This window comes from Lepidothrix coronata, unplaced genomic scaffold (genome assembly GCF_001604755.1).
Source record: "Lepidothrix coronata isolate B3197 unplaced genomic scaffold, Lepidothrix_coronata-1.0 Scaffold10, whole genome shotgun sequence".
Taxonomy (NCBI): Eukaryota; Metazoa; Chordata; class Aves; order Passeriformes; family Pipridae; genus Lepidothrix; species Lepidothrix coronata.
The window spans coordinates 8562642-8586968 of record NW_016690190.1 but is presented as its reverse complement, the minus strand read 5'-3'; the positions used below and the strand labels follow the sequence as shown (position 1 = coordinate 8586968).

General features: G+C 42.1%; 1 protein-coding gene across 6 annotated transcripts in view; it reads left to right on the top strand.

The window, feature by feature from the left end:
- Positions 1 to 24327, top strand: part of MICAL3 (microtubule associated monooxygenase, calponin and LIM domain containing 3) — a 168015-nt gene that overhangs the window by 116497 nt on the left and 27191 nt on the right. For 4 of the 6 annotated variants that reach the window (XM_017804706.1, XM_017804703.1, XM_017804708.1 and 1 more), the window contains 10 exons: positions 1616 to 1811; positions 6115 to 6353; positions 7460 to 7549; positions 10607 to 10744; positions 12894 to 12956; positions 16181 to 16285; positions 16901 to 17032; positions 17442 to 17533; positions 18770 to 20645; positions 21612 to 21706. In XM_017804706.1, the coding sequence (XP_017660195.1) occupies positions 1616 to 1811; positions 6115 to 6353; positions 7460 to 7549; positions 10607 to 10744; positions 12894 to 12956; positions 16181 to 16285; positions 16901 to 17032; positions 17442 to 17533; positions 18770 to 20645; positions 21612 to 21706 (3026 nt within the window). The remainder of the gene's footprint in view (positions 1 to 1615; positions 1812 to 6114; positions 6354 to 7459; positions 7550 to 10606; positions 10745 to 12893; positions 12957 to 16180; positions 16286 to 16900; positions 17033 to 17441; positions 17534 to 18769; positions 20646 to 21611; positions 21707 to 24327) is intronic. The other 2 variants (XM_017804705.1, XM_017804707.1) reach the window with 1 other exon arrangement.

Genomic DNA, 24327 nt, shown 5'->3' with positions numbered 1-24327 from the left:
TGCAGGTAAGTGGTATAAAATGTGACATGGATTCAACAAAGGCTATGCCTTTGGCTTGGCAGCTTTTATCAACAACATAACTGACTACCTCCAGGAGGGGAATGTAGTGCATTTGAAAAGTCTGGGCTACAGTAAAACACCTGAATACTGACACACGGAAATAAATTATTTAAACTGGATAAAATGTGGGACCAGTACATGAAGTGTCAAGTGGCTAAGAAATTGGCTTAAATGAGAGATTAGAGGTTTTATTGAAAAAGGAAATAATGGGATTGGATGTCACCTACAGATTGTGGAGTTTCACTGAAAGTAACTGGGGGACTGATCTTTGTGATAGTGTCACTAAGGTTTCTGTCCAAAAAATAAAAAGGAAAAAATCTGCTGAAATTTCAAACCCCCACCAATGCAGAGGAGGATGGGCACATCATTCACTAAGAGCTGCAAAATGTTGCCATCTGTGATGTTGAACAGAAATGTAATAGCAGAAAGTACCAGGTCATGCACTGAGAAAGTGGTGAGAATTCTGGCTACCAACAAAGTTCTTATCAGCTGAAAGCAAAGAAGGAGAAAGATCTGAACACCAGTCAGTGAGTAAAAGCCACCAGTATTATGTGGCGTATAAATAGGCAAGTGTGTTCTCAGCATGTACCAGATGAGAGATTTCTGGCAAGGTTGTGTGTTACGCTGATAAGGCCTCATCTGGAAAGCTGTGCTCAGTTCTAATCACACAGGTTCTGGAAAGATTAATCCAAACTGGGACAGGTGCAGAGACCTAGGGGATGATCAGCACGCTGAAGAGCTTATCTCGTGAGAGAGTGGCTTGGCTTGTTTAGCAAAGCAAAACAAAAGCATGGAAATGTTGGGCTCTGTAAATAGTATAAGCTGGGTAAGGGTAAACGGTGGCATGTTATTCGAGCTAAAATATTAGAATATACTTCATTGAGTGCCACAGTGAGTGAAGCTCCTGTATTATTTTCTCCAACTACCTGGGTCACATATCCTTGCAATTTTCTGGGATTTATGGGATTTTTGCTTGCAAACATCTCCCCAAGATTTTTCCCTGTGATTCATTTCATCACAAATTCTGATTAAAAAGCAACTTAAGTCAAGGCTATAAAAAGCCATAAAACATACTCCAACTGGGCCTTTTTCATTCCTTCGCTCATCTTTAAGTAGTAACAATATTGTCTTTCTCCCTAACTCTGTAGACTTGACTGGTAACAATTTTAACATGCAGCAGGATTGCCCCATAGCATTCCTACTGTCTCTCAGAAAATACATCCAGTCTGTGCCCAGGCCTTCCCCAGTACTTGTTACGTAGACTCCATTGCATCTCTAGTTTTTGCAGCTAAAATGGCCCTGTTTCCTCTCTCAACTAGGACATTTAACATTTTTTTTAGCATCTATTAGCCTAAACCACTTAAGATTCCCTTTAGCAGTCTGGCTTCCCAGCAGGTTGTGCCAGTAGTGGCGAACAGGATAATGACATAAGGTATTCTCTCGCTTTATTTACCTCCCTCTGCCTCGTGCCCCTTTTCTCACAGTCGCTCGGTTTTCTTAAAGAATTACGGTTCTGACTGTTGCATTTATTGTTTATTCACTGGCTTATCCTTAGGTTCTAATGTGAATGGGCTGGAGGAGCCCAGCCTTGCCAAGCGGCTGCGGGGCACTCCGGAGCGGATTGAGCTGGAGAACTACCGGCTGTCGCTGCAGCGGGAGGAAGAACTGGAAGAGGTTCCCGAAGAGACACTGGCAGAGCATAACCTGAGCAGCGTGTTGGACAAAGGAACAGAAGAGGATGTGCCCAGCAGGTTAGCACACATTGCCCATGAGCTTTTTTTATACTGGCTTTTGCCTGCTTTTCCTTTAGCTTTCCTTAACATATTATTTACCAGATTGCCCTTTCCAAAGTTATTAAAGAAGTTCTGCGTACATACACAGATGCACTTTCTGTTCTAAATAGCTTCACTTTTATCTTGCACTTTCTGTTCTAAATAGCTTATGACCATTCTTAGAAGATACCTATAGGACTGTAATGCCATGAAATTAAGTCCTAAGTTGGAACGGATTTTTTAATTTTTATTATTTTAATTGTCATGTAAATGAATTTTTCTTAGCAAACAGAACACGAATTCAAGTAGGAGGGGATTCCAAAGTTAATTTCTCTTCTGAATGTTTTACATTACAATTCAAAACTGCTTTTGATTTCAAGATTCAACCTTGACACACATGTAATTGTGACAGAATGCTGGTGCAATGCCAGAGAGATATTAATTGGAAGGAATAGTTATGGCTGTTGAAAAATATGTTGTACATTCATGAATTTCTCCTTATCTGCAAAATGCTTTGTAAGAACACCAGGATCCATGTACGTGCAGGTAGAGCTACAGGAAACAGTTGTTGGAAGAATCATTGAGAGAAAATGCTCGAAGAGATGTTTGTGAACTTTTTAGTGGATCACACACTTATGCAGTCTTGATTTCTTAACAGGGTTTCAAATCATCTACTTGTCTTTATAGCAATAGCAACCCTTACCTTTTCAGCTCTGAGTCTGTCCAGTAGTCTTGAAATAAACTCAGACAATGCTGTTATTGGTTTCCTAAGGCTTAGATCCTATGAACATATTCTGTGTATGCATTACCTACAGATACAGAGCTGTATGAAAAATTGAATAATCTTGGACTATTTGTAGGAGATGCCAGCTGTATTTTCTTCACTCGTCCTTCCTTTAGTTCCTTGCTCAGATCTAGGAATTTTATCAACTGTGACAATATAAGCATTAAGGATAGTAGGGGTTTTTGGTCCTTTATGTTTCTAGCTCTAAAACAAAATTTACTGGTATGGAGCTATTCACTATTGTTATTCTTTGTATTGATTTCAGTAAATCAGGACACAATAGACCTGCTCAATAAATGGCAGAAGACTTACAAAGGAGAAGAGTTAGTTTAAAAAAAAAGGAGGTTTTGGCATTTTGGCATGAAGTTGTTGGTCATCTCCAAGTGATGTTTTGTGGGATTATGGAGACTGAGGGCAGTATACTATTAGGTTAGCAAGTTGGATTTTGTCTCTTTGGGTGTTACATTTAGTTCCCTTTGTCCTACATTCATCCCCATAACCTGTATTAAAATGATATTTCTGTCTATAATAGACTGTATTGTATAGTTCTGGATGTGAAAAGCAGTGTTTAGTGGGCAACTCACACTCTGTCATAGGGAGAAAAGAGAAAATACATCAAATTCCCTGTCAGTATGACCTGGAAAAATTTATGTTCCAAATCTAAATATGGCAAGCAGTTTCCTGAGAGCATTAACAAGGCTGTGTGGGCCAAACATGAGAGAGAGAATTTTCTAGGCAATGTAGCTCTTGGGTATCCTCTGTTCAGCCATATCCACTGCATGATATGTCACAGAAAGAAGGCAAAAAAAGGGGGAAAAGCCTGACTACTTTTTCAGCAACAAAAGAAAAATATTTTTGACTCCTGCAACAAGCCAACCAATCCCTGATTTGATCATCTTCACTGTCATGGTGCAGCGCCGCAGGCTTAGGAGCAGGCAGAGGGGATGGGGAACTCTTTGTCCTCTCTGTGTCTTATGGAGCAGGGGGCTGGGCCTCAGGGTTCACTGAGGTGTGAGATCTAAGTCAGGCAGAGACCTCACATTTTGGTTGCACAGCTTCCCGTCACACGCACACACTTGGGAGCATCCACACTGGAGAGAAAGTTTGCAGGAAACAGTACTCAGAGTATATTTTTTCAAAAGAGAGTTGATCTTGTTTAGGCTTCCACAAGAAAAAAGATCAATTAAGCAATTACACCCTGACTGTGTAGTCAGGGTATGAAGTGTGAGAAACCCTTTATGTGCCTTATTCATTGCCTTTAACGTGCAGTAACTCCCAGTATGTCATCTGCAGTTTTGGTATCACACTCTGTGGCCTTTCAAAGCGGTGTCCTAGGAAAGCTTGTGCCGTGTGGGTCCGCATGGCAAGGAAAGAGGTTCATTTCCACAGTTTGGGTTTTCAGTTAGTCTCCTCAGCACTAAGTCTGTGTACATACACCTTTCTAATGAGATATTCAACTGCTTATACAAATTCCATAAAGCAACCTACCTTGGTCTTTGAATTTTGCTTTATAGAAAAAAAAAAAGTTCAGCTGTTGAATTAATTCCTATGGCACAGGGTTGCCATGCTGAAAGGAATGCCCACTCTAGCAGGCCATCTCACTGCTGTCTTTCAGCTTCTCATTTCTCAGTATTCAAAGGTCAAACAAAAACCAAGTTATAAACAAAAGCCAAAGAAGGTAAAGTGAGCTATGCGATAAGGAATGTATGTCGTCAATATTCCATGCGATAAGCCGCTGGTTGAAGAGCAGCAGCTCGTCCCGTTCAGCAGTCATGGCAACAATTTGAGCAGCAGTAAACCTTATTGACAGCACATGAAAACTCCAGCATGTGGCACCTGTCAGGTTTATTTCCATACCAAAGGCTGGGAAGGTTAATCAGGGAGGAGGGGAACATCACTTTTTATCTCTTGTGACAATATCTGCGTAAAACCTTCGGAATATGCTTCGGTCTCCTGGAATATGCAGCGATTCCATGACTTGCACCAGTGTTTGTATTTCACATGTGAAAATCAGGCAGCATGTTAAAAATAAGTATTCGGTTCATGCTGTGAAAAAATGGGTTGTAACTTGAGCAAAATAGTGCTATATGGATGCAGAACAGTGAGGAGAATTTAAGAGCCTCTGGACAGAAGTGTGTGACAGTCAGAGCATGAATGAAGTGTTTTCCTTATTAGGTTTGTTATCAAAAATAGTCTTTCAGACAAGTAGATGAATAAAATTATGTAAATATGATACTACCACTGCACAAGTTATATTTTATAGACTTACATGAGGTGTGAGCTTCATTATTTTCAACTTGTTGGTTTTCTCTTTCATTGTCTGTATGGGAATGGGCTCTGCCAAAGCTGTTAACCAGTGATAATGGGCATAAGGAAGCAGAAATACTGTTCTCAGTTTATTTGCCCAAACTTTTAACTATTCACAGTTTTCTCCTTCAGTCAGATGAATTGGGCCTTCTAAGATTTATAGGGGAAGCATCCAACTTTTGCTCTAATAAATGCAGTTCTGTTATGACAATGATCTCTTAAGGAAAAGCAAAGGTAGAGCACCTTTTCACCCTGCATATGAGGTCTCTGAGTGTGCTGTAGTTCTCATTCATTTTCCGGTGACAAGCACAACCACCTTTCTTCCCAGTTCCTCTAGGTAGTCCAGCATGTAAGAGTGAGCCAGATTAAATGCCTTTGTATAAGTGGTTACATTTCTTGCCCCCGCAGTTTATGCTGAGGAACTGTTACAATTAAACAGAAATGGCTTCTAAAAGGCAGTAACGTTTTACTGCTTTGTATAGTTTAGACTTTGCTGTGAGAATAATAAGCTCATTATTGTAATTATCTTTGCACTGCTTCCTACAGTTTCTTGCCACTATGTACACTGTGTACTTAATTGGATACATATTTCTGTCTGTGATGTAGAAGAGTGAGTAATTTTGTATTTTTTTTCTCCGGCTCCCCTTGGTTCACATGCTGTATCCTTTGTCCTGATAGTTGTGTTGTGTGTTCTTTCTACTCCCAAAGCCTCCTCTGGTTCACAACATCAAGTGCCAAAATCATCTTAGTTATCATAGCTGGCAGTAGCTGCCATATCAAAAGATGTGACCTTCTACATTCTGATACTGCTAAGAATTCTTGCACTGGTTTATCCAGAGCAATGTGATATGAAGAAAGTAGTTTCTTTTTGCTGTGTTCAGTTGTCGTGAACTGTAACAATAAATGCTGCACAAATATTTGTACTTGGCTTCACAGGCACTTTTCTGCTGCTTTGCATTCTTTGAAAGAAGCAGAACAAGGACCATACTGCAGTGCACACGTGATGCTGTCACTAAAATGCCTATGAAATGTTGAAAGCAGAAAATTAGTGTTATGTTTTGGGCTGGTGGGTATTGAAACAATTTGTCAGTGATCTGAGACTGATCAAGGAAACATTAGCTGTGTAATCTTAAATATTATTATTTATTATTAACTATATAATCCTTATTTTTTTTTCCTAAAACCTTACAGTAGTTCAGAGTCTGAGATGGAGGAGGAAGATGAGGAGGAAGAGGATGAACTACTGCTGCCTCAGCAACCCCCTTCGGACTTGGGTGGTGTGCCGTGGAAAGAGGCCGTGCGTATCCACGCCCTCCTGAAGGGAAAGAGTGAAGAAGAGATTGAGGCTGAGGAGAATCATGAGATTGAGGACAAAGATGATTATGATGAGGAGGAATACGAAGAGGAAGAAGATGAGGAGTCGAGTGAAGGTTAGACTGGTTTGTCCTTTCTTTCTGCTAGACAGCAGGGAAAACTGAGTTGAGTATTGGCCATGCAGAATGAGAAAGATTTGCCTGGATAACTTCTCTTCTTCTTTCACATCTTTATTGCTCTGATTTTTTAAGGGAGTTATTGTGAAGGAAAGCTTTGGGTGGATCATTGTGGACACAGAAGGACTTTGCCCACAGGGCAGTTAGAGCACTAGTACCAACACAATATGCTTCCCGTACACCATGCCAACATGTGCAATTCACAGCTTTGTGCTGCTGTATTGGTTTATTGTTGGTTTTTATTATTATTTGGAATTGGATTTGAATGTGCCCTTTGTTCTTGGGCAACAAGAACTGGAAGCATTGTGGTTGCAGTGCCTCCCTAAGGGGTAGTGCTCTGTCACTGTAGTCAGGGCATTCCAGAAGAAGCTGCTTGTAGCTCTCCTTTGTTAAAAGATGGCCTCGAGAAATCAGGGAGTTCAGGTGCTTCCCATTTTAGCTCTGAGAGACTTCTGTGGGAAATCTTAGGGAAAGACTCGTTCCCCTGTGTTTGTGTCAATCATCAAAATGCAAAGTTTGTGCTAAGAATAGACATGTTTCCAGTGTTTCACCACCATGCCAAATTTCTCGCTGATCTTGTCTTTGTCTTTATACTCACATTTCCATTTTGTGGAGACTAGTAGACTCCAAAGAGCTTTTTCGTAAAGGTCTTTGGCTGCCTACTGCAAGCAGAGGTCCAGTTTTTTGAGCCTTAGTGGCAGCGTTGTTGATGAGCTCAGCAGGCTACTTGGCTACTTCTTCAATGTAGGAGCTGTATCTCCATGACTGAAATCTATGGAAATCAGGACTTCTTTTTAAGTCTGGTAACATGCATGTTGTGTGTTTAGTCTGCTGAGCCGTGGTGTTCTTGGACGGATGTTGTTCCATTCAAGCAGTTTTCCTGTCAGACACTGAATACAGCGGGACTACGGGGAGTTGCTGGATTTCCAGACAGTCTCTCTTTCTGATTCTGTCCTCTCTCTTTCTCTCTTTCCCTCTCTCCATCACTTGTGTGTGTACACGCGTGTCTGGTGTTATATGTGGATGTGTGGTTCCCTCTGCTGTAGAGGGGGAGTATAACCCTTGGGAGAGAGAGCTGCAGCAAGGCCTCTGGCTTCAACGTCTCTCAGATGAAGAGGACTCGGGTACATATAAAGGTACCCGTACACACCATCTCCACTTCCATTTCCCCAAAGGAGCGGGGAATGTTTTAAAGAGCAGGTCCCACATGAGAAGTTTCTGTGTTTTATTTAATTACCAGCTCCCTCAAAACTGATTCGGGAGCTGTTGTTATCTTTGTCTCCTCATCCAAGTGCCATAAATCAGTTCTGTCTTTGCCACTGGATTTAGTAAAATGATAAAGCTGCCAAGTACCTCAGGATATCTAGAAAGCTTGGACAATTTGCTACTGTAATTTGTATGAACAGTGACCTCCACATATTTAGGAGTTTCAAATTTGTTCCATACACACAGACTACTTGCACCTGTGCAATATGTCAGACATATGGGATGCATCAGAAGTGTGTCAGAAGTGCTGCCTTTAGACTGCCTGTGTCAGCAAACTTGCTTTTTTTGTTGTCCTTTGTTGAGTGTGTGTCTGTGGGGAGAGTCTGGGGGGCAATTAATCAAGCTGCAATGATCCCTCGAGATTTTTTGCACAGTTGGTCATAAAATTAATCTGACATTCAAATCTAACTGGTTGTGTTCTCTTGCAGTTTATTTTTATATTTTGGTTTGGGTTTTTTTGTAAGCACTTGGTCCTAATAGCTTGTTAATACTTATTTCCTCAATGTGGTTCCTTAGAGCCAGAATACATAAGAGGAAAATCCAAGTGCTTTCCTGCATGTAAGAGGGCATATGCAGTTGTCAAACTGCATATTTTGCAGCTTATGGTTTTAATAACTGTAGCTTGGCCTCTGACTTTTTTTTTTTTAAGGGGGAAAAAAATGGAAGAAGTGTTAACATTTTTTCCTCATTTAACTTTTCTGATGGTAAGAATGAGAAGTATTAGTAAGATGGCTGAAGGGCATATCTGAAGAAGTTCCTCCCATTGGAGTTGTTAGTGTGCTCTCAACCTGGCTCTTAAGGAGTTGATTTGCAGGTGGCTCCTCATTCCATAAAAGTGAAAACATTGAGATTGCCCACAGCTTATAAAGTGCTGATAGGTGCTACAGTGGAAATGGAGGGAAATGTTACTGTTCCAAATCTAAGTGCAATTACTGTTCAGCTTCCTGCACAGCTCAGCAGGCAGTCCTGAGGGAAGGCTGTGCCAGGTGTTTGAAATTCTCAAGCACTTAGACCTTAAGGAAGTGTTAGATTTGTCTCTTAGCCAAGCAGCAGTCTTTCATGGCTGGCTGTGCTGCTCCTTTTTTACTGGAGAAGGTGAGAGGGACCAATGTTCTAACCAGGACAGGCTCAGGCCTCTGTCCAGAGGCTCGCGGAGAAATTATAGGTGTGTATGTTACAGTAGTCTAAATCCCAGAGAAATCCATTTTAAAACATGCAGATCACGTGGGACCTGCTCTTTCCAAGCCTTGCTGAGGGACTGTATACTTCTCAGCCATTGCTGGCAAACCTAAACCTTTTAACACAGAATTTTGTGCGGCGATGCAAGTGCTAACTCTACTCATCCTGGGGCCTGCATGCGAGTGCTTTGGTATGGAGCGAGAAAAGCCCAGGTTCCTGTCCCTGCAGGATGTCCAGTGGCTCTGGTAGCCCATGTGGTTGTGCTAATTGATACAAAAACTCTCTGATGAGGCGACAGAGACATAAAACCGCTAAATACCTGGCTAAATTGTGAATCCCGCTCTGCATTTGAGTTTGTGCCTCTGAAGCCTTTTCCCCTTAATAACCATCTGATGATTCTGTCCTTCCTGCAGTTCCTTCTGCCTGTTTCTCCTGCAGTTTTAATGCCAAATCTCACACATAATCATTCCTAAAATGCAAGGCCCGAACAGTTTGTCATATCTGGGAAAAACATGGCCAGGAGAGAGGAACTTCATTAAAATGAGACAACAGGAAATAACGAGTGCAAGCTCTAAATGCTGCTAGTGTGTCCTGTTTTCTTCAAACACTTCTGCACCATGTGAAAGTCTAACTGCTTTTGAGGTTCTAACCTGCTGAAGCAGTGTTTTGCCCTACTCAGTGGTAATCCAGCTGTTGTGAAAAATGATGTCCTACTTTATAAAGTAAGTGGGCATTTTTCTTTCAGTTTGAGACGTTTGCTTTTGAAGACCACTCCTGCAGAAGGTGAACAGGTGAACACCTGTCCCCTATAGAATCAGTTATTTTTTTATGGATAAATAAAACCTGAGTTACAGTCCCAGAGCAGATAACAACAGTGACAGGGTCTATGAATTTAATACCTCAGAGTAGGTGCTCCCAAAGGTGGGTGTTCTGCAGCAGTTAAACAAGTTGCTTATCAATTGCTTTAGGTGCCTGTTGTTCCATAAGTAGCTGAGCTTTGTGTAGGCAGGTATTCCCTTCTGGGGAGGTGGGACTGGCTGTTACAATCAAAATGCTGTTATTCTTCAGGAAAAAAAAATCCCCCCTTTGAACAAGTCAGTACAAAAGAGCAGGAGTAAACAAAGTAGTGTTTTAAGTGCTAAAGTAGGCGTGTGCCCCTGTGTGCATATGCACATGCACACATGTGAAACCCTGAGATCCATTATGTAGTTTAATTCACAAAGAAGTGTGTACCCAGCCCAGAAAGGAGTGCTTAACCCAATAATAGGGGATGAAAAACCTTTTGTCTTGGTGCATCAAACTACAATGCAGATTGTCCCTTGCCTTTAACAGCAAGACATCGTTTGCAATAATCATAATGAATAGGCTGAAGGAGCTGGAAATTTCTGCTAAATTGGTATTTACATACCACATACTGTTGGACACCCAGAGAATGTCTTTCATTTCAGCGAAGCTTCTTGCAATAGAGATAATCTATAATTATTTTCTTTATAGCATTCCTCTGCCTTTGGAATGGCATTATTCAGCTTTGATGGGAAGTATGAGGAGTGCTGTATTGGTGTATGCGTGCACACACAATGCCGAGCTTTTTCTGTCTGTCTTGCAAACTGATCTGAGCCAATAATATTTTCTTTTCTTATTTCCTTTCCTATATTGTGTTACCTTTCCTTTCCACTGCTCTCCCATCTTTTCCTCCCTGTCCTTCATACACCCTTCCTACAACCTGGTATACCATGCCCTCCTGCTAGCTGGAAACCTTAGGCTGCAGCAGATTGTAAATCCGGTTGATCCTCTGGAGATCCTGGCAGATGTGCACTGGACACACATCCGTGAAAAAGAGGAGGAGGAAAAAATGGTCTCAGCCTCAAAGTCCTCCACCTCCAGAGGTAATATCCCCCTAAGCCCCACACTGTCAATTCTTGGATCACAGTTGCAGCTGTTTAACTCTGTTGGTTCTGTGCCTTTCAAAAGCAGTGACTTCAGCAGGGGCAGCAGTGATTGAAAGGAACTACTTTCAAATTACACTGAAATTACACTTGGTTAAACATTTTGCTTTTCAAGCCGGTGTCTGTTTAAAATTACTACTTTCTCATCTCTGTGTTGTGACTTCTAACCCATTTGTCTGCCTGCTTCGACTCCATAGCATTTTTCTTCACCACACACATGATTTGGTGGTGCTGGAAATCTGCCCTCCGTAACCGATTTAGGGATGCTAAAGAGAAGTTGTCATGTGCTTTTTGTGGCAGTGAGGACTCTAAACCTCTCTAGGGAAAACTGAAGGGCTGTGTTGTGTAGCTACTCCAGCAAAGATTGAACAGGATCAGCTTCTGTATTGAGCATATTTCTCTACTGCTGGTTTTCAAAGAGTGTAACTGCATCTGGTATTAATAGGGAAGGACGGGGGTCAAAGGGCTTGCAAATCTGATGAGTGAGAGTTTTGACTGCCTGTGTTTAAGGTTTGGCAGTATATCTAATTTTTTTAATGTGAGGTGTGACCTTTGCATGTTGTCAGTTACTTGAAAGGAAAACTTTGGAGGGGGAAAATGCTGGTAAGTCCAGTTCTCATGTGAGGGCCTTCCAGCAGTCTCTGCTGACCTTGTTCTAAACTGTATTACAGTGTGTCTTAAGGTAAGTATGTCACAGGTGCTTTACCTATGGATTTAATAAAAGTTCACCATGCAGTTGATGAGCAGTGCTCTTCTCCCAGCCTGCAACCACTGTGACAGAACTGTAGAGGGAGCAAGTATGCTGTGGGTTGTCTTTCACAGCAAATGTGAAATTAAGTTTAAAAACCTGGGGCTTTACCTCATGTTTCCTGATCATCTTCTATAATTATCTTTTCCTCCCAGTTCTAGAAGTTTGTTGTGGGGTGTTTTTAATCCTGGTCTAGGTTGATACACAGTTCCAGATCAGTTTGGCTACACTTAAAACTGCAGTTTGTAGAATGCACTGGGACTTTCTGGTGTGAAATCTGTGCCCCACAAATAAGAGGTGGGTGTTTTGTTCCCACACTGCAACCACAGTGTTCAACTGTCTGCAACATTCAGTATTGTTAGAGTAGTTGTTTAATGTTTAAAATATACAAAGTAAAAAATGTTAACATAGTTTCTCAAGCTTAAGCAATTCAGGTTACCTGTGCTTCTTCTTCAGAGTGAGTGTCACTCTAGTTTCCCAGTTTTTATTTTCATTTGTGTTTTGTAATTCATACTTTTCTGTATTGTACTGGTACAGTTGCCAGCAACAGGTGATCCTTCCAGAATTGATTTTGTGGTTTTTCAAAATTCCTTTGGGAATGGGGGCAGGATTTTAATTTCCTTCCCCTAAAACCCAGTCGAACTGGGACAATCCTGATTGATTGATTAGCTGCTTCAATTACTTTGTTACGTAGTACATGTGTGTACAGGTGTATCAGCAGTTTGGGGTTTTAAAGGGCTGTTGCCAATATGTATTTGTGGACGTGCTGTAAGTTTTCAGCCTGAGTTCAACGGGCAAATTGTTCCTGGCTGAGCTCTGTTCTGTGATATGAAGTGTTTGGAGAGCCCGTCGGTAGCAGCAGCAGTGATGAGGTTTGCTGTGAAAGCCTGGGATAACCTGACAGTTCATAGAAGCCTCTCTCATTCTGCTTTGGGAGCTTTTCTTCATCTGCTGGCATGGGCACCTGGGCAGCGCAGGTTCTGGGACCCCTGGTACGACCACCCCTCTCTTGTTGCTCAGATCCCTCCTCTCCTCGTTTCACTTCTCTGCAGAGTTTCAAGTGGAGCACAGTAGCAGCAACCTGCTGGTCAGATGCAGTGTTTCTTTCACTGTGCCATCCGTATTTCTTTTTAACATTACAGATCCTAAGGGGAGATTAGGCCCCTGACATTTGTGTGTTGTCTCAATTTAATTCTTGAGCCTGGAATCGGTTGTTTAAAATTTCATAGGTTTTATTCCTGTACGTGCTACTGAAAAATTTCCCTTTGTCACTCTTCTGTTTTAGACACTGACTGATGGTCTAATTTTGATTTCTTACGATTTATTGTTTTTTAAATTCAGCGTCCGACCTTCCCTCCGTACGCCATGAGGCGGTACAGGCGTGGCTGGAGACGGTCCCTGGAGGTAGTTTGGTGATGTTCTATGTATTCCAATGCACAATAACCCTGCCCGTCTCTTCTCCATGCCTTCAGCAGCTGAGCTGGTACTTTAACCCTGGAACTTACGGCCCTGTCGCTACTGCATGAGTGGAGTGGAGGGCGGGAGGAAGGGGAGTGTGCATGCACGCCTCGCTCAGGCAGACCCCTCTCGCATGAGCTCCACACCCGTTGTAACCCTTCTGAGGGCAGGTTATCTTGGGTGCAATAATGCAGAGGGAGCACTTCAATTTGCTTTGTCAACTGAAGATGGGAGCAGTTATTCTTCCCCAAGCCCACAGAATAGAAGAACGTGGGGCTTTCTTGCAGGTGAAAGATTAAGTGGTAGAGTGCTTAGAGCAATGGCAGTTCTCTGTAGCACCTGCAAACTGTAGTTGTCTGGCGAAGGAAATAAGAAAGAATAATAAGATTGAAACTGAGATCTTCAGGAATAGCGATTGTGTTTCCTTTGGCCTGAGGTTTCACGTTATTCAGGAAAACCTCGTGAATGTTGAAGGATGGTTAAGCTCACCTGCTTTTTTATATGTGGTCCTCTAAGCTCCATTACAAAACCGGTGAGCGTGAAGATTCTGGGATGCCAGTAGGGGGGTACATCTGTGTAAAGCTGTGAAGGTATCTCATTCAGTGGAGTAGTTTGTGCTGGGTAGTTGGTGTACAGCTGAGTTGCTTTGGCACATCAGAATAGCTCGCTTGCCTTTAAAACTTTGCTTCTGCTGCTGCTTTGGCAAGCCAGCAGTGTTTACAAGATGTCTGCACACGAAGCAGTCTGCTGACAGCTGACAGCCTAATACAAACCAAGTGCTGATCCCAGTTTCTGGCTGCTGTAGTGTGTAGCTTCTGAGTTACTGTGTGACAGCTTTTGGCCTCTTGCTCCTTACCCTAACTACATATATGTATATGCACAGTATATGTATAATATAACCAGCCACCTGCAAGCTCTCCGTGTCCCTCAAAGTGGGATCCACCCTTGCACCAAGTCGCTACTTATCGATGCATCTGTAATCTTCCATTGAGTTTTGTGTACCAACCTGTTTAAAACCTGATTTTCTCCTCTCTCTCCAACACAACCTGTGTGTGTCGTGTCAGTTCATGGTTTCTGGATCTGAAGACCTACATATACGTAGTGGATTCAGATATTCTTAACATCAGTTATGTTTTTTGCAAGTTCTGATTAAGATAACTCACATTTGCTGCTACCATAAAACCATCCCATGACATTATCATTTCCAAAATAACATAAGCTACTGCATACCTAAGCAACAATCAGACTGGAACATGTTTTAGTTTTGTTCAGTAGATTTGTAAATGCCCCTGTGGGAAGTCCAGCCTTTGCCATATGATTTAGTTTCCTATGCTCGACGTCAGTATGGGTCTGGATTTTATCATCCTATCCATAAGGGAATAGGCCAGTACGTTATCATACATGAGTGGAAATGCCTTTTCACAGTAGCTGACAGAAAATAAAATAGCCCATATGTTTATCTATGTTAATAATCCTATAGAACATGGAAAAAGGGAAATTCTCAGGTTGAAGGAAGAAGACAAACCACCCACTGAAGGCTGTGTTTTGAAATAAGCAAAAACCTGTATTAGAGAAAGAGGAGAGGCTGCAAGACCTCAATTTTAGGGAGGGTTAGTTTGTTTTTGAGATTGTCTTAATTAGCATTGCTGTCATATAAATGGTTCCAAGAGCCACATCCTCACTAGTAAACAAAGAGGACCAGGACCTATACCCTGACTCAGGAGGAACCTGGCACACCGTGGTTCTCTCCTGCATGGCTTAACTTCTTTGCCACCCAAGATCGGGGGCTGTGTTCAGACTGCCTGTGGAAACAGCCTGGGCCCTTCCCAGGGAACTGACTGCTGGGAGTTGTGCCTGGAGCCCTCCTCAGGATGACAGTGTGACACTGTGTGCTTTCAGGTCTAGAGACCTGCACCACTTAGTTTACTGGTGTAGGTGCAACCAAGAAGGTTATAAATATATAACTTATCGTTGTTATAGAACCATATCCTGTGTGTATAATTAGCAGATGTGCATGGTAACACATGCTGACTGTGTACACATTTGCAAAAGGATGTACAACAGAGTTAAATGTTGTTGAACATGAATTGATAATAACTCACTTCACACTTTTAAAACTGTAGTTGACCAATGCTACTGTAGAAAAAAAAAATGGGAAGTGCTCGCTTTTCTTTTAATATTTAAATTATGTTTTATGAAAATGTTTAACAAAAGAAAAAAAAGTAAATCATCCATAGCACTAGATATGGGATAATGTGTCATAAGGTTTAAGGGGTTATTTTAAAAAGTATCATTTAATAATGAAATTTAGACCCCAGACTTTGGTCTTGTCTCTCCCCCTGTAATTAAATCTTGTCACAAGTAGTAATGTCAGATAACGTAATTTTCAGAGTTGCAAATTCAAGAATCTTTTCTTTATTTTGACCCAGCAAATCAAATTATGATCTGTAAAAGAAAAAAAGTTTTGAAAATGTAATTTAAACTATTTAAAAGTATCTCAATTAATGATCTGTGACAGCAAAAAAGCTTTTTATATATAATTTTAATTACTTTAAACTATCTCAATTTGTGCCCTATGTACTTGTATAGCATATGAATTTTCTTAGACTTTATTACCAAAGACTGCAGTAGCTGCACAGCATTAAACAGTTTTCAAATGTAATAATGGTCAATCCCAGAGCTAGACTCTGTCTCTGACTTACACTCTCAAAACCTGTTTCAATTTCAAGATGAACAGTCATGGTACGTGGTGAGATTTCAGTTTTGACTTAAAGCACGTATTCTGTCAAGTGGTGGTGACTGTTCTGGTGTGGTAAAGGAAAAAAACAATCTTCCTGGAAGAACAGTAAACTTTATCCTGGTTTGATGTCCTCCCAGTCCCCTTCTTGTTTAATTTTTCACAAGGCCTGTTGCTCAGAAAAGCCTTGGCTGCTTTCACTGCAAATACCTCGGAGACTCCCCAGGGGCAGGTGTTCCTTGATTAATTGGAGTCTGGAAGTGTCGTTCCACCGTAGATGTCCTTCCAGGTGACACATTTTGGGATTCCTTGTTTTGGCAGTAATTAATAAACATCTCGACTATAAACTGTTGGTACAGTTCAATGTAGAACCTTTTCACTGTCTAGTGTTTGTCTTCTTTTCTTTTTTTCTCAATATTTGAATATATTCTAGCTCCGTGTGAGGATAATGATGTGGAGGATGAGCTGGGCACAGAGCCTGCAGACACAGAAGGGCAGGCAGGTGAAGAGGGAGACACGGGTGCAGAGCTGGATGATGGTAGGGTACCGTGTGCAGCCTTTAAACCTGTTGTGTGAACACAGTTGTACTGGCAGAAAATACTTTGTGTGAAGCTACTTAAACATGGTATTATTTTTAGTGGTGTGGGAGTTTGTTTTGAATAGTCAAGAGGGAGCCAGGAGTGAGTGACAAGAAGAAAGATGAGAACCTCAATGCCATGGATTTTATAATGAATTTCTCATGTCTTCTCTTCATAACTAGAGTGTCTTGTGTATGTATTCTGTGCTGATACTGATGAATAACAGAAATAGAAGTAAATTTGCTAAAGTTCTACAATATTATGCCAGAATCCTTCCCTTGCTGTTGTAAAATTAACTGCATATGCCAAAAAACATAAAAAAATTTCCAGAAAACAGATAAGGCAGGACTTCAGTTACTGATTTAGCTATTTGTACTAACAGTGCAATCATTAACTGCTTACATTGACTGCCTAAATGACTAATTATCACACCAGAAAAGGAGTGAAACATTTAGGGGCTCAGGTTATGAAAGTGATTGGCACCTTGTGAATAAAAAGAAAGTATTGTGTCCTGATGGATTTGTATTCGAATTCTCTCGTTGGTTTTTTTTTTCCCCTGCCCCACCCACGACCAGATGACATCGCATCTGATGCAGAAGCGGAGTTTCGCTTACACCGGGGTGGTGTAGAACAGGCAGAACTAAAAGTCTCTGAAGATGAAGAAGATGAAGAAGAAGCAGAAGGTGCTTCTTCCAGTGTGGCAGAAGGTAGTTGCTTTCTTATCAATGTTTCAGTGATTTTGATTGCATTAGAGATGCAATCATTTATGTACATTTATGGGATTTGAGAGAAGAGAGTCTCTTGGGTTTGAACCATCTTGCTCCTCTCAGTGGCAAGGCATGTGCTTGCATTGACATTTTGAGATGAATGTTCTGAATCCATTAATCACAGCTTCCTAAATGTGAGAACCCCTCTAACTGCTTTTTCTTGTAAAAATTTTTACATTAAAAAGCTTGTACCATTTTGAATATTTAAAAGTTTTTGTCTATGTTCCAGATGTCCAATCTAGAATTTGTAATAAGCTGAGAAATTTGTCTGTACTTGCTGTGTGTAACATTAAAAAAAATAGAATATTAATGCTCTCTTGTGTTTTTGGAACATTTTTGCTTTCCCTAGATCCATGCAAACCATCCATCCCTATCCAGGCATCTAGTGACAGTGTTCTTCCTCTGTCTCCAGCTGCTAGTCCCAAAGCAAAACAAGCAGAGGTAAGAAAGAGAATCTTTGACATTTTCCACTTACCACCTGTAGTTCAATTAAACAGTTTGTTGGATAAACTAATGAGGGCTGACAGCAGTGTGCTTTTCTCCTTTCCTGTCTCTAAAATTTACATTGATCTTGAAATCTGACTTTATTTATACTCAAAATATAAAGTACTATCTTTTACCTATCTTTGGAGTGTAGTGGCTCTGTCACAAAAGTTCCCATCACAAAGCCCAAAAAGAATTATCCAGGATATTTTAATTTCAGTGCCCAGTTAACAAGAGATATACATGATGAATGAGGGGAGCCATAACTAACGTGTTTCCTATTTATCCTGGTCTGGCTGTCTTTTATGTACCAAAAGCAGATTTAAAATTAGAGTAGTAACCAAAGCAGTACTTCTCTATTCCAGAATTCAGCCTAGTTCAGCTTAAGGAATTGAGGCATGTCACATGTTGTACTTCATGTTGTCAGCCCTGGGTGGCAGCTTGCAAGTGTACTGGAGTGTTTGTAGCTGCTGGTGTCTAAGAGCTGAAAGTACATGACCCTTGAAATGTTCAATTCAAATTTTTCCCTTCCAAGTGCCTGTTTGTAAGGAATTATTAAAAGATGATACTTCATCCTAGAGAGTTTTGACATAAACCAGTTTACTTTTACCATGGACAGATTAAGGGCTAAGTCTGGTTTGCTGACAGAAATTGCTGACAACATTGACTTTCTGCTAAATTAAGTTTGTTTTTTTGAGGGCCATCTAATGGTTCTGTTAGACATAGTTAGTGTTTTTATCAGTACAATGCCTGAATGCAGTTCTCAAGACCTGTGTGTTTAATAGAGATGTTTGTGCTCCAGTGGTCACGTGTCTGCATTCAAAAGAAAGCTAGAGCAAAAGATGCCATTGGAAAGAATAACACCAGATCTCAGTCCGAGGAGTCCCCTGCCAAAGGGTTAAATTGTAAAAGAACAAATTGTGCTCTTGAGTAATATGGGTGTAGGAGGTGAAAACCAAAATTTCTCAGACTATTAAGGGGCAAGTGAACTGCAGCCTAATTTACTCTCAAAAGAGAGAAAGCGTCCCTTGCTTTAAGAAAGCATGGCAGCAGATACTAGTCAGCAGGAAAGTGCTGTACAGATGAGGCCTGGAGAGACTTGTTTCAAATCTGTCTGAGATAAGGGACCACCACAATACACAGAGCTGGAGATTTGAAGGGAGAGATAATATTTTCCTCTTTCATTTTTTGTAGGATATACGAGATCCCCTGGCTGAAGTACGCCGTGCAATAAAATCCCCAGAGGCACGCTTTTTTCCTGAGCCTTTCGTTCTTGAGGAAGGACCAAAGGATGAAATTCCCAAAGAAAGGAGAGTTAAGAGCCCTTTGGTGCCACTATCTCCAGTGTTATCCCAGCCGGTTGCATCACCAGAAGCCATTGCACCTACGTCACTAGCAGAGTCTCAGCCGGCAGCACCAACATTGGCTCCATCCCCAAAATCTGCTCAAATGCCTATCTGTTCCCAACCTTTGCCTTCTGCTGAAACATCCATTCCATCCCCAGTGGAGCCTCCAGTATGTTTCCAACCTGTCCCAGCCTTAACGTCTACTCCTTTAGCCAAACTGGTCCTTAGGGGCCAGGATGGTGAGGTGGAAAAACTGGGGAGCCCTACTACTGCAGAAGAAGCCCTGAAACGGAGTAGCCTTGTGGAAGAGTTCTGGATGAAGAGTGCTGAAATCCGGAGGAGCTTAGGGCTCACCCCAGTAGAGAGAAACAAACGCCCAGAGACGAACTTCACTGTGTCTGCTCTTGAGACAACTCCTCTGAAGGGTTTTAGTAGCAAGAATATTTCAGGGGATGAAAGGATCCATCCTGTGAAACCCCAGCCTGCCCCAAGAAGACAGGGACTGTCCAAGTTAGAAAACGAGCAGATTTCTCTGCTCACTCCAAAGTCTCCATCAGAAAAAGAGCTAAAGATTGCCGGTGAAGTACGGGGAGATGTATCCAGCAGTTCCGGACTTGGCCTTCAGGAGAGCTCATCCAACATGAGAACTATGGCGAGCCAGAGCTTCAACACCTCTGACTCTACCATGCTCACTCCCCCATCGAGTCCGCCTCCACCACCTCCTCAGGATGAAGAACCAGCCACTTTGCGCAGAAAGAGATACCAGGCGCTCTGGCAGAACGAGGTTGAAGCCAGGTCACCTCCAACACCAGCGTCAACACCTCCTGTTCTCCGACACCAGGAGCCAGCCCCTGCTGCCAAGGAGACAACCCCGGCCAAGAGAGAAGACGTGCGCAAGTCTTTTGCAGAAAGTGTGGACGAGATTCCATTTGCTGATGATGTAGAGGACACATATGATGACAGGACAGAGGACTCAAGCCTTCACGAGAAGTTCTTTACCCCTCCTACCAGTAGGCCAAGGCCAGAGAAACCACTTGTTTTGCCCTTGGTCAAAGAAAATGGTGGTCCACCCTCAGTGGAAGGAGGGGTTAATCAAAAGAAGAGACTGTTCCCTGAGATTTCTGTGGAGGCCAAGGAGCTTGCTGAAGAAAGAATGAGAGCCAGAGAGAAGTCTGTCAAGAGCCAGGCACTACGTGATGCCATGGCTAAGCAGTTGTGCAAGATGAAAGATATGGAAATGGCTGCAGCTGCTGCTACTGCGGCCACAAGGGCACGAAAGGCATCTTCGATGCCCTTGAAGACCAAAGAATTGTTTTATGAGTCTCCAAAGCATTTGGCCTTGAAATTAGCAGAGGGATCCACACGAAAGCATAATTCTGCTAGTGAGAAGTTCTCCACTCCTCCTGCTGATATGGCTGGACCTGAAGGGTCTGTCAGCTCTTCAGAAGGCTCCAGTGGGAAGAGTAAGAAAAGAAGTTCTCTTTTCTCCCCTCGTAAGAACAAAAAGGAGAAGAAATCCAAGAATGATAGCAGGCTTTCCGACAAATCTAGTGGTGGGACAGAGGAAGCAACAAAGCCCAGGTCATTATGGAAGTCTGTTTTCTCTGGGTATAAGAAAGACAAGAAGAAAAAGACCGATGACAAATCCTGCCCGAGTACTCCCTCAAGTAGTGCCACTGTGGATTCTGGCAAGCGCAAAGCATCTCCATTGATTACAGCTGCAGGTATAACAGATATGTGCCTCTGCACCATGTAGTTTTCCTACTCCTTGGTATCCTTGAAAGTAGGTTTGGCTTGCTTTGTCATTCAGCTGCTGTGCTGATAATGCTGCTCCCCAGTGTCAGATGGGCAGATCGGGGTAAGTGCTGGGGACTAGACTTGTATGTTTGCATATTGACAGAATTAGTTGATATCCACTGGAAAAAATGGATCCTTAACTAAAAGTTTCATTCTCAACATGGACAAAGCAAATCTGTTTTCTGCCTTAAATGGATTTGAGAAATAAGCACTATTAGTTGGAATTTGTGACATTTCTTCCCTATTTTAATTCTGATCCTCATCTTTTCTTGGGTGGTCCGTCTTCTCTCTTTCCCTCTCTCTTTCCCTCTCTCTTTCCCCCCCCCCCTCTCTCTCTCTCTCTGTCTTTTTCTACCTGGCTCCATGGAAGCTGAAGACTGTGGAGATGCAGTTGTTCCTGTGTTCTCAGTGATCTGGCAACTGTTGGATCTATGAAGTAGGGATTTTGCAGCCTCGTGTAAATCTGTCACATGCCCACCAGTTGCAGGCAGAGATGTTTAATAGCAATGTGGGATACAGTAAATAATTTAGCCATAAATGTGATTGAAAACATTTCTCTGGCCTTGGACAAAGACTCAAAATAGTGCTAGCTGCTGTCATCCAAGTGCTGTATCTAAGAGCATTAATACAGTACAAAGGGAGAATCATGATCATTATTTCTAAGAACATTTGAGGAAAGTAATGCTCTTCTAGGTCAAAGCTCAGAGATACTGATCATTTTGTGGAGCGGCGCTGCTCTGGTCACTGAATCCCAGGTGAAGCAACTGAGACTGACATGAAAGGACTAAGTATTTTTGATACTCAGTCAAACAACTTAAAACTGAGTTCTAGAATGTTTACAGAAAGGGTAGTTACCTCTCCTTTAACTTCCCTTTTTATTCCCGGCTTCTCAGATTTACAGCTCCGTCAACACCTGAGTTTCTCAGAGGACTCTGACCTGTCCAGTGATGATGTTCTGGAACGCTCCTCCCAGAAATCCAAACGAGAGGTAGGTAGATGGGAAATGCATCTCATGTCCTGCATATCACAGACTCAGAGAATCACATCAGAAACTTGGATGATTAATGTTGTTGTTTTTACTGTTTCTCCCAGACTTTTCCTGTAAGATGGCTGACTGTTCTACCTAAAATAAGTTGGTTTCACTTGGTTTCACAATTGCAAGCTACTCTCCCCTGTTATCATATGAAGGATCCATTGTCTCACTGTGGCATTACTCTACAATGAATATTACAGTCAGAAGAGTGAATTTTGTCCCTGTTGTGAACATCTCCACAATCTAGAGAAAACAGATTTACTGTCAGAAGAGTAAATTTCACTGGCTGTAATATTACTGCAAAAACATAATGATGAGATAGTTCTCACTTTTTCTGAGAGTCTGATTTTAGGATAGTGGCCCAGAGGACCCAGAGCAGGATGGAGTACTCAAGCTGGGGTCTTGTGAGGGCAGAGTAGAGGGTCAGAATCACCTCTGACAACTTGCTGGTCACGGCTCTCTTGATGCAGCCCAGGATACCGTTGGCTTTCTGGGCTGCAGGTGCATGGTGCTGGATCATGTTGTGACCAGCACCCCCAAGTCCTCCTCAGGGCTGCTGTCAATCCATTCTCAGCCCACCGCAGAGGGTCACCACATTGGTCAGGCACAATTTGCCATTAGTGAAGCAACAGTCCTCAATCACCTCCTTATTTCCCATGTGCCTTAGCATAGTTTCCAGAAGGATCTTGCTGGGCACTGAGAGGTGACTGACCGGGCTGTAGTACCCCAGGTGTTTCTTTTTCCCCTTTTTAAAAATGGGGATTATGTTTCCCCTTTTCCAGTCAGTGGGAACTTCACCAGACTGCCACAGCTTCTCAAATATGATGGATAGTGGCTTAGGCTCTTCCTCTGCCAGGTCCTTCAGAACCCATGGTCCCATGGACTTGTGTACCTTCAGGTTCCTTAGGTGGTCTCAGACTTGACCTTCTCCTGCCTTGGGCATTTTTTCATTCTCCTAATCCATGCCTTTCCCTTTTGTGACTGGGGTGGTGTGGCTGGAGTACTTGCTGGTGAAGATCAAGGCAAAAAAACTATTGATTACTTCAGCCTTTTCCATATCTTGGTTAACCAGATCTTCAATTTCCTTCCAGAGAGGGCCCATGTTTTCCCTTTTATCCCTGATGTACCTGTAGAAGCTTTCCTATTGCCCTTGATGTCCCTTGCCAGATTTAATTCTGTCAGGGCCTTAGCTCTCCTAACCTGATCCCTGGCTGCTTGGAGAATTTCTCCATATTCCTCCCAGGCTGCCTTTCCTTGCTTCCACTCTCTGTAGGCTTCCTTTTTGTTTCTAGAATTTGTCCAGAAGCTCCTTGTTCATCCATGCAGACCTCCCAGCATTTTTGCTTGACTTCCTTTTTGTTGGGATGCGTTGCTCCTGAGCTTGGAGGAGGTGATCCTTGAATATTAACCACTTTTCTTGGGCCCCTTCCTCCCTCCAGGGCTTTATCCCATGGCACTCTACTAAGCATATCCCTGAAGAAGCCCAAGTCTGCTCTCCTGAAGTCCAGGGTAGTGAGCTTTCTGTGCACCCTCCTCACTGGCCTAAGGATCTAGTATAAGGATTTAGTTTATTTGCACATACTTATATGTGGAAAATAAATGATGAGAGCAAAGTTCTGAAGTTAGTTGCTTTTAAACTATTTAATTCAATTTTAGAATGGCACTATTAATGCAAAAACAAGGGGAAAATTTAAGGAACTGCTTGATCATAGTAATGAAGAGCCCTGCTTTCATTCCTGAGAGCCTCTAAGCTCCGCTAGACAGAATTGACAAGGTTTGGAGGAATAAGTAGAGATTTTATTGGCCCCATCAAACACTAAAGCTCTTCTGGTACTGAAGAGTGAAAGCTGTGTTCCCACAGTCCCTCCCTGGTGGTGCCTGGTACACATGTTAGAAAAGCTCAAGAAGAAGAGAGCATCTGAGAGGGTAATGTCACAGACACAGTGCTCTGTGCCTTCCTGTCTCAAACCTGTCCTCCAGTGTGCACAAATCAGTCTCAGATGCCAGGCTCTAGTTGATACTTGGCTCAGATGGCAAAGGTGTGGAAATACTGCAAATTAAAGTGTCATATGAAATGCTTCTTATGTATATATAGTAAAATGAAATAGAATAACTAATGAATTTAAAGCTGGTGGAAGGAATTGATGAACTAAATAGGAATTTTCTGTATTTACTTATCTCTCTTTTAATCTTTTTCCCTAGTTGGTCTAGATCTCTTCTGAGAGGAAGATTATTTTGTTTTTATTTTATTCCCTTTTTTCTCTCCCCCTTCCATTCCTCCTTGCATGCCCTCAAGGCGTTTCATGAGAAATTCTGCATTTTCCCAGAGATGCAGAAGAACGAGGTACCTGGGGCCAGCAGAGGACAGATACCCAATACCTGGGGTTCAGATAAGAGTTATGGAGTCACTGCTCTGTCTTGTGAGCTCCTTTGGAAGGAGCCAAGGCTGCAGTAAGGTCCATCCTTGTTTTCAGACTTTGATGTACCTTAATGGTCACTTTTTTTTTCTGTGCTGAGCTACTTCGATTTCAAATGACTTTTGCAGAAAAAATATCACTAAGCACTGGAGAGGATGA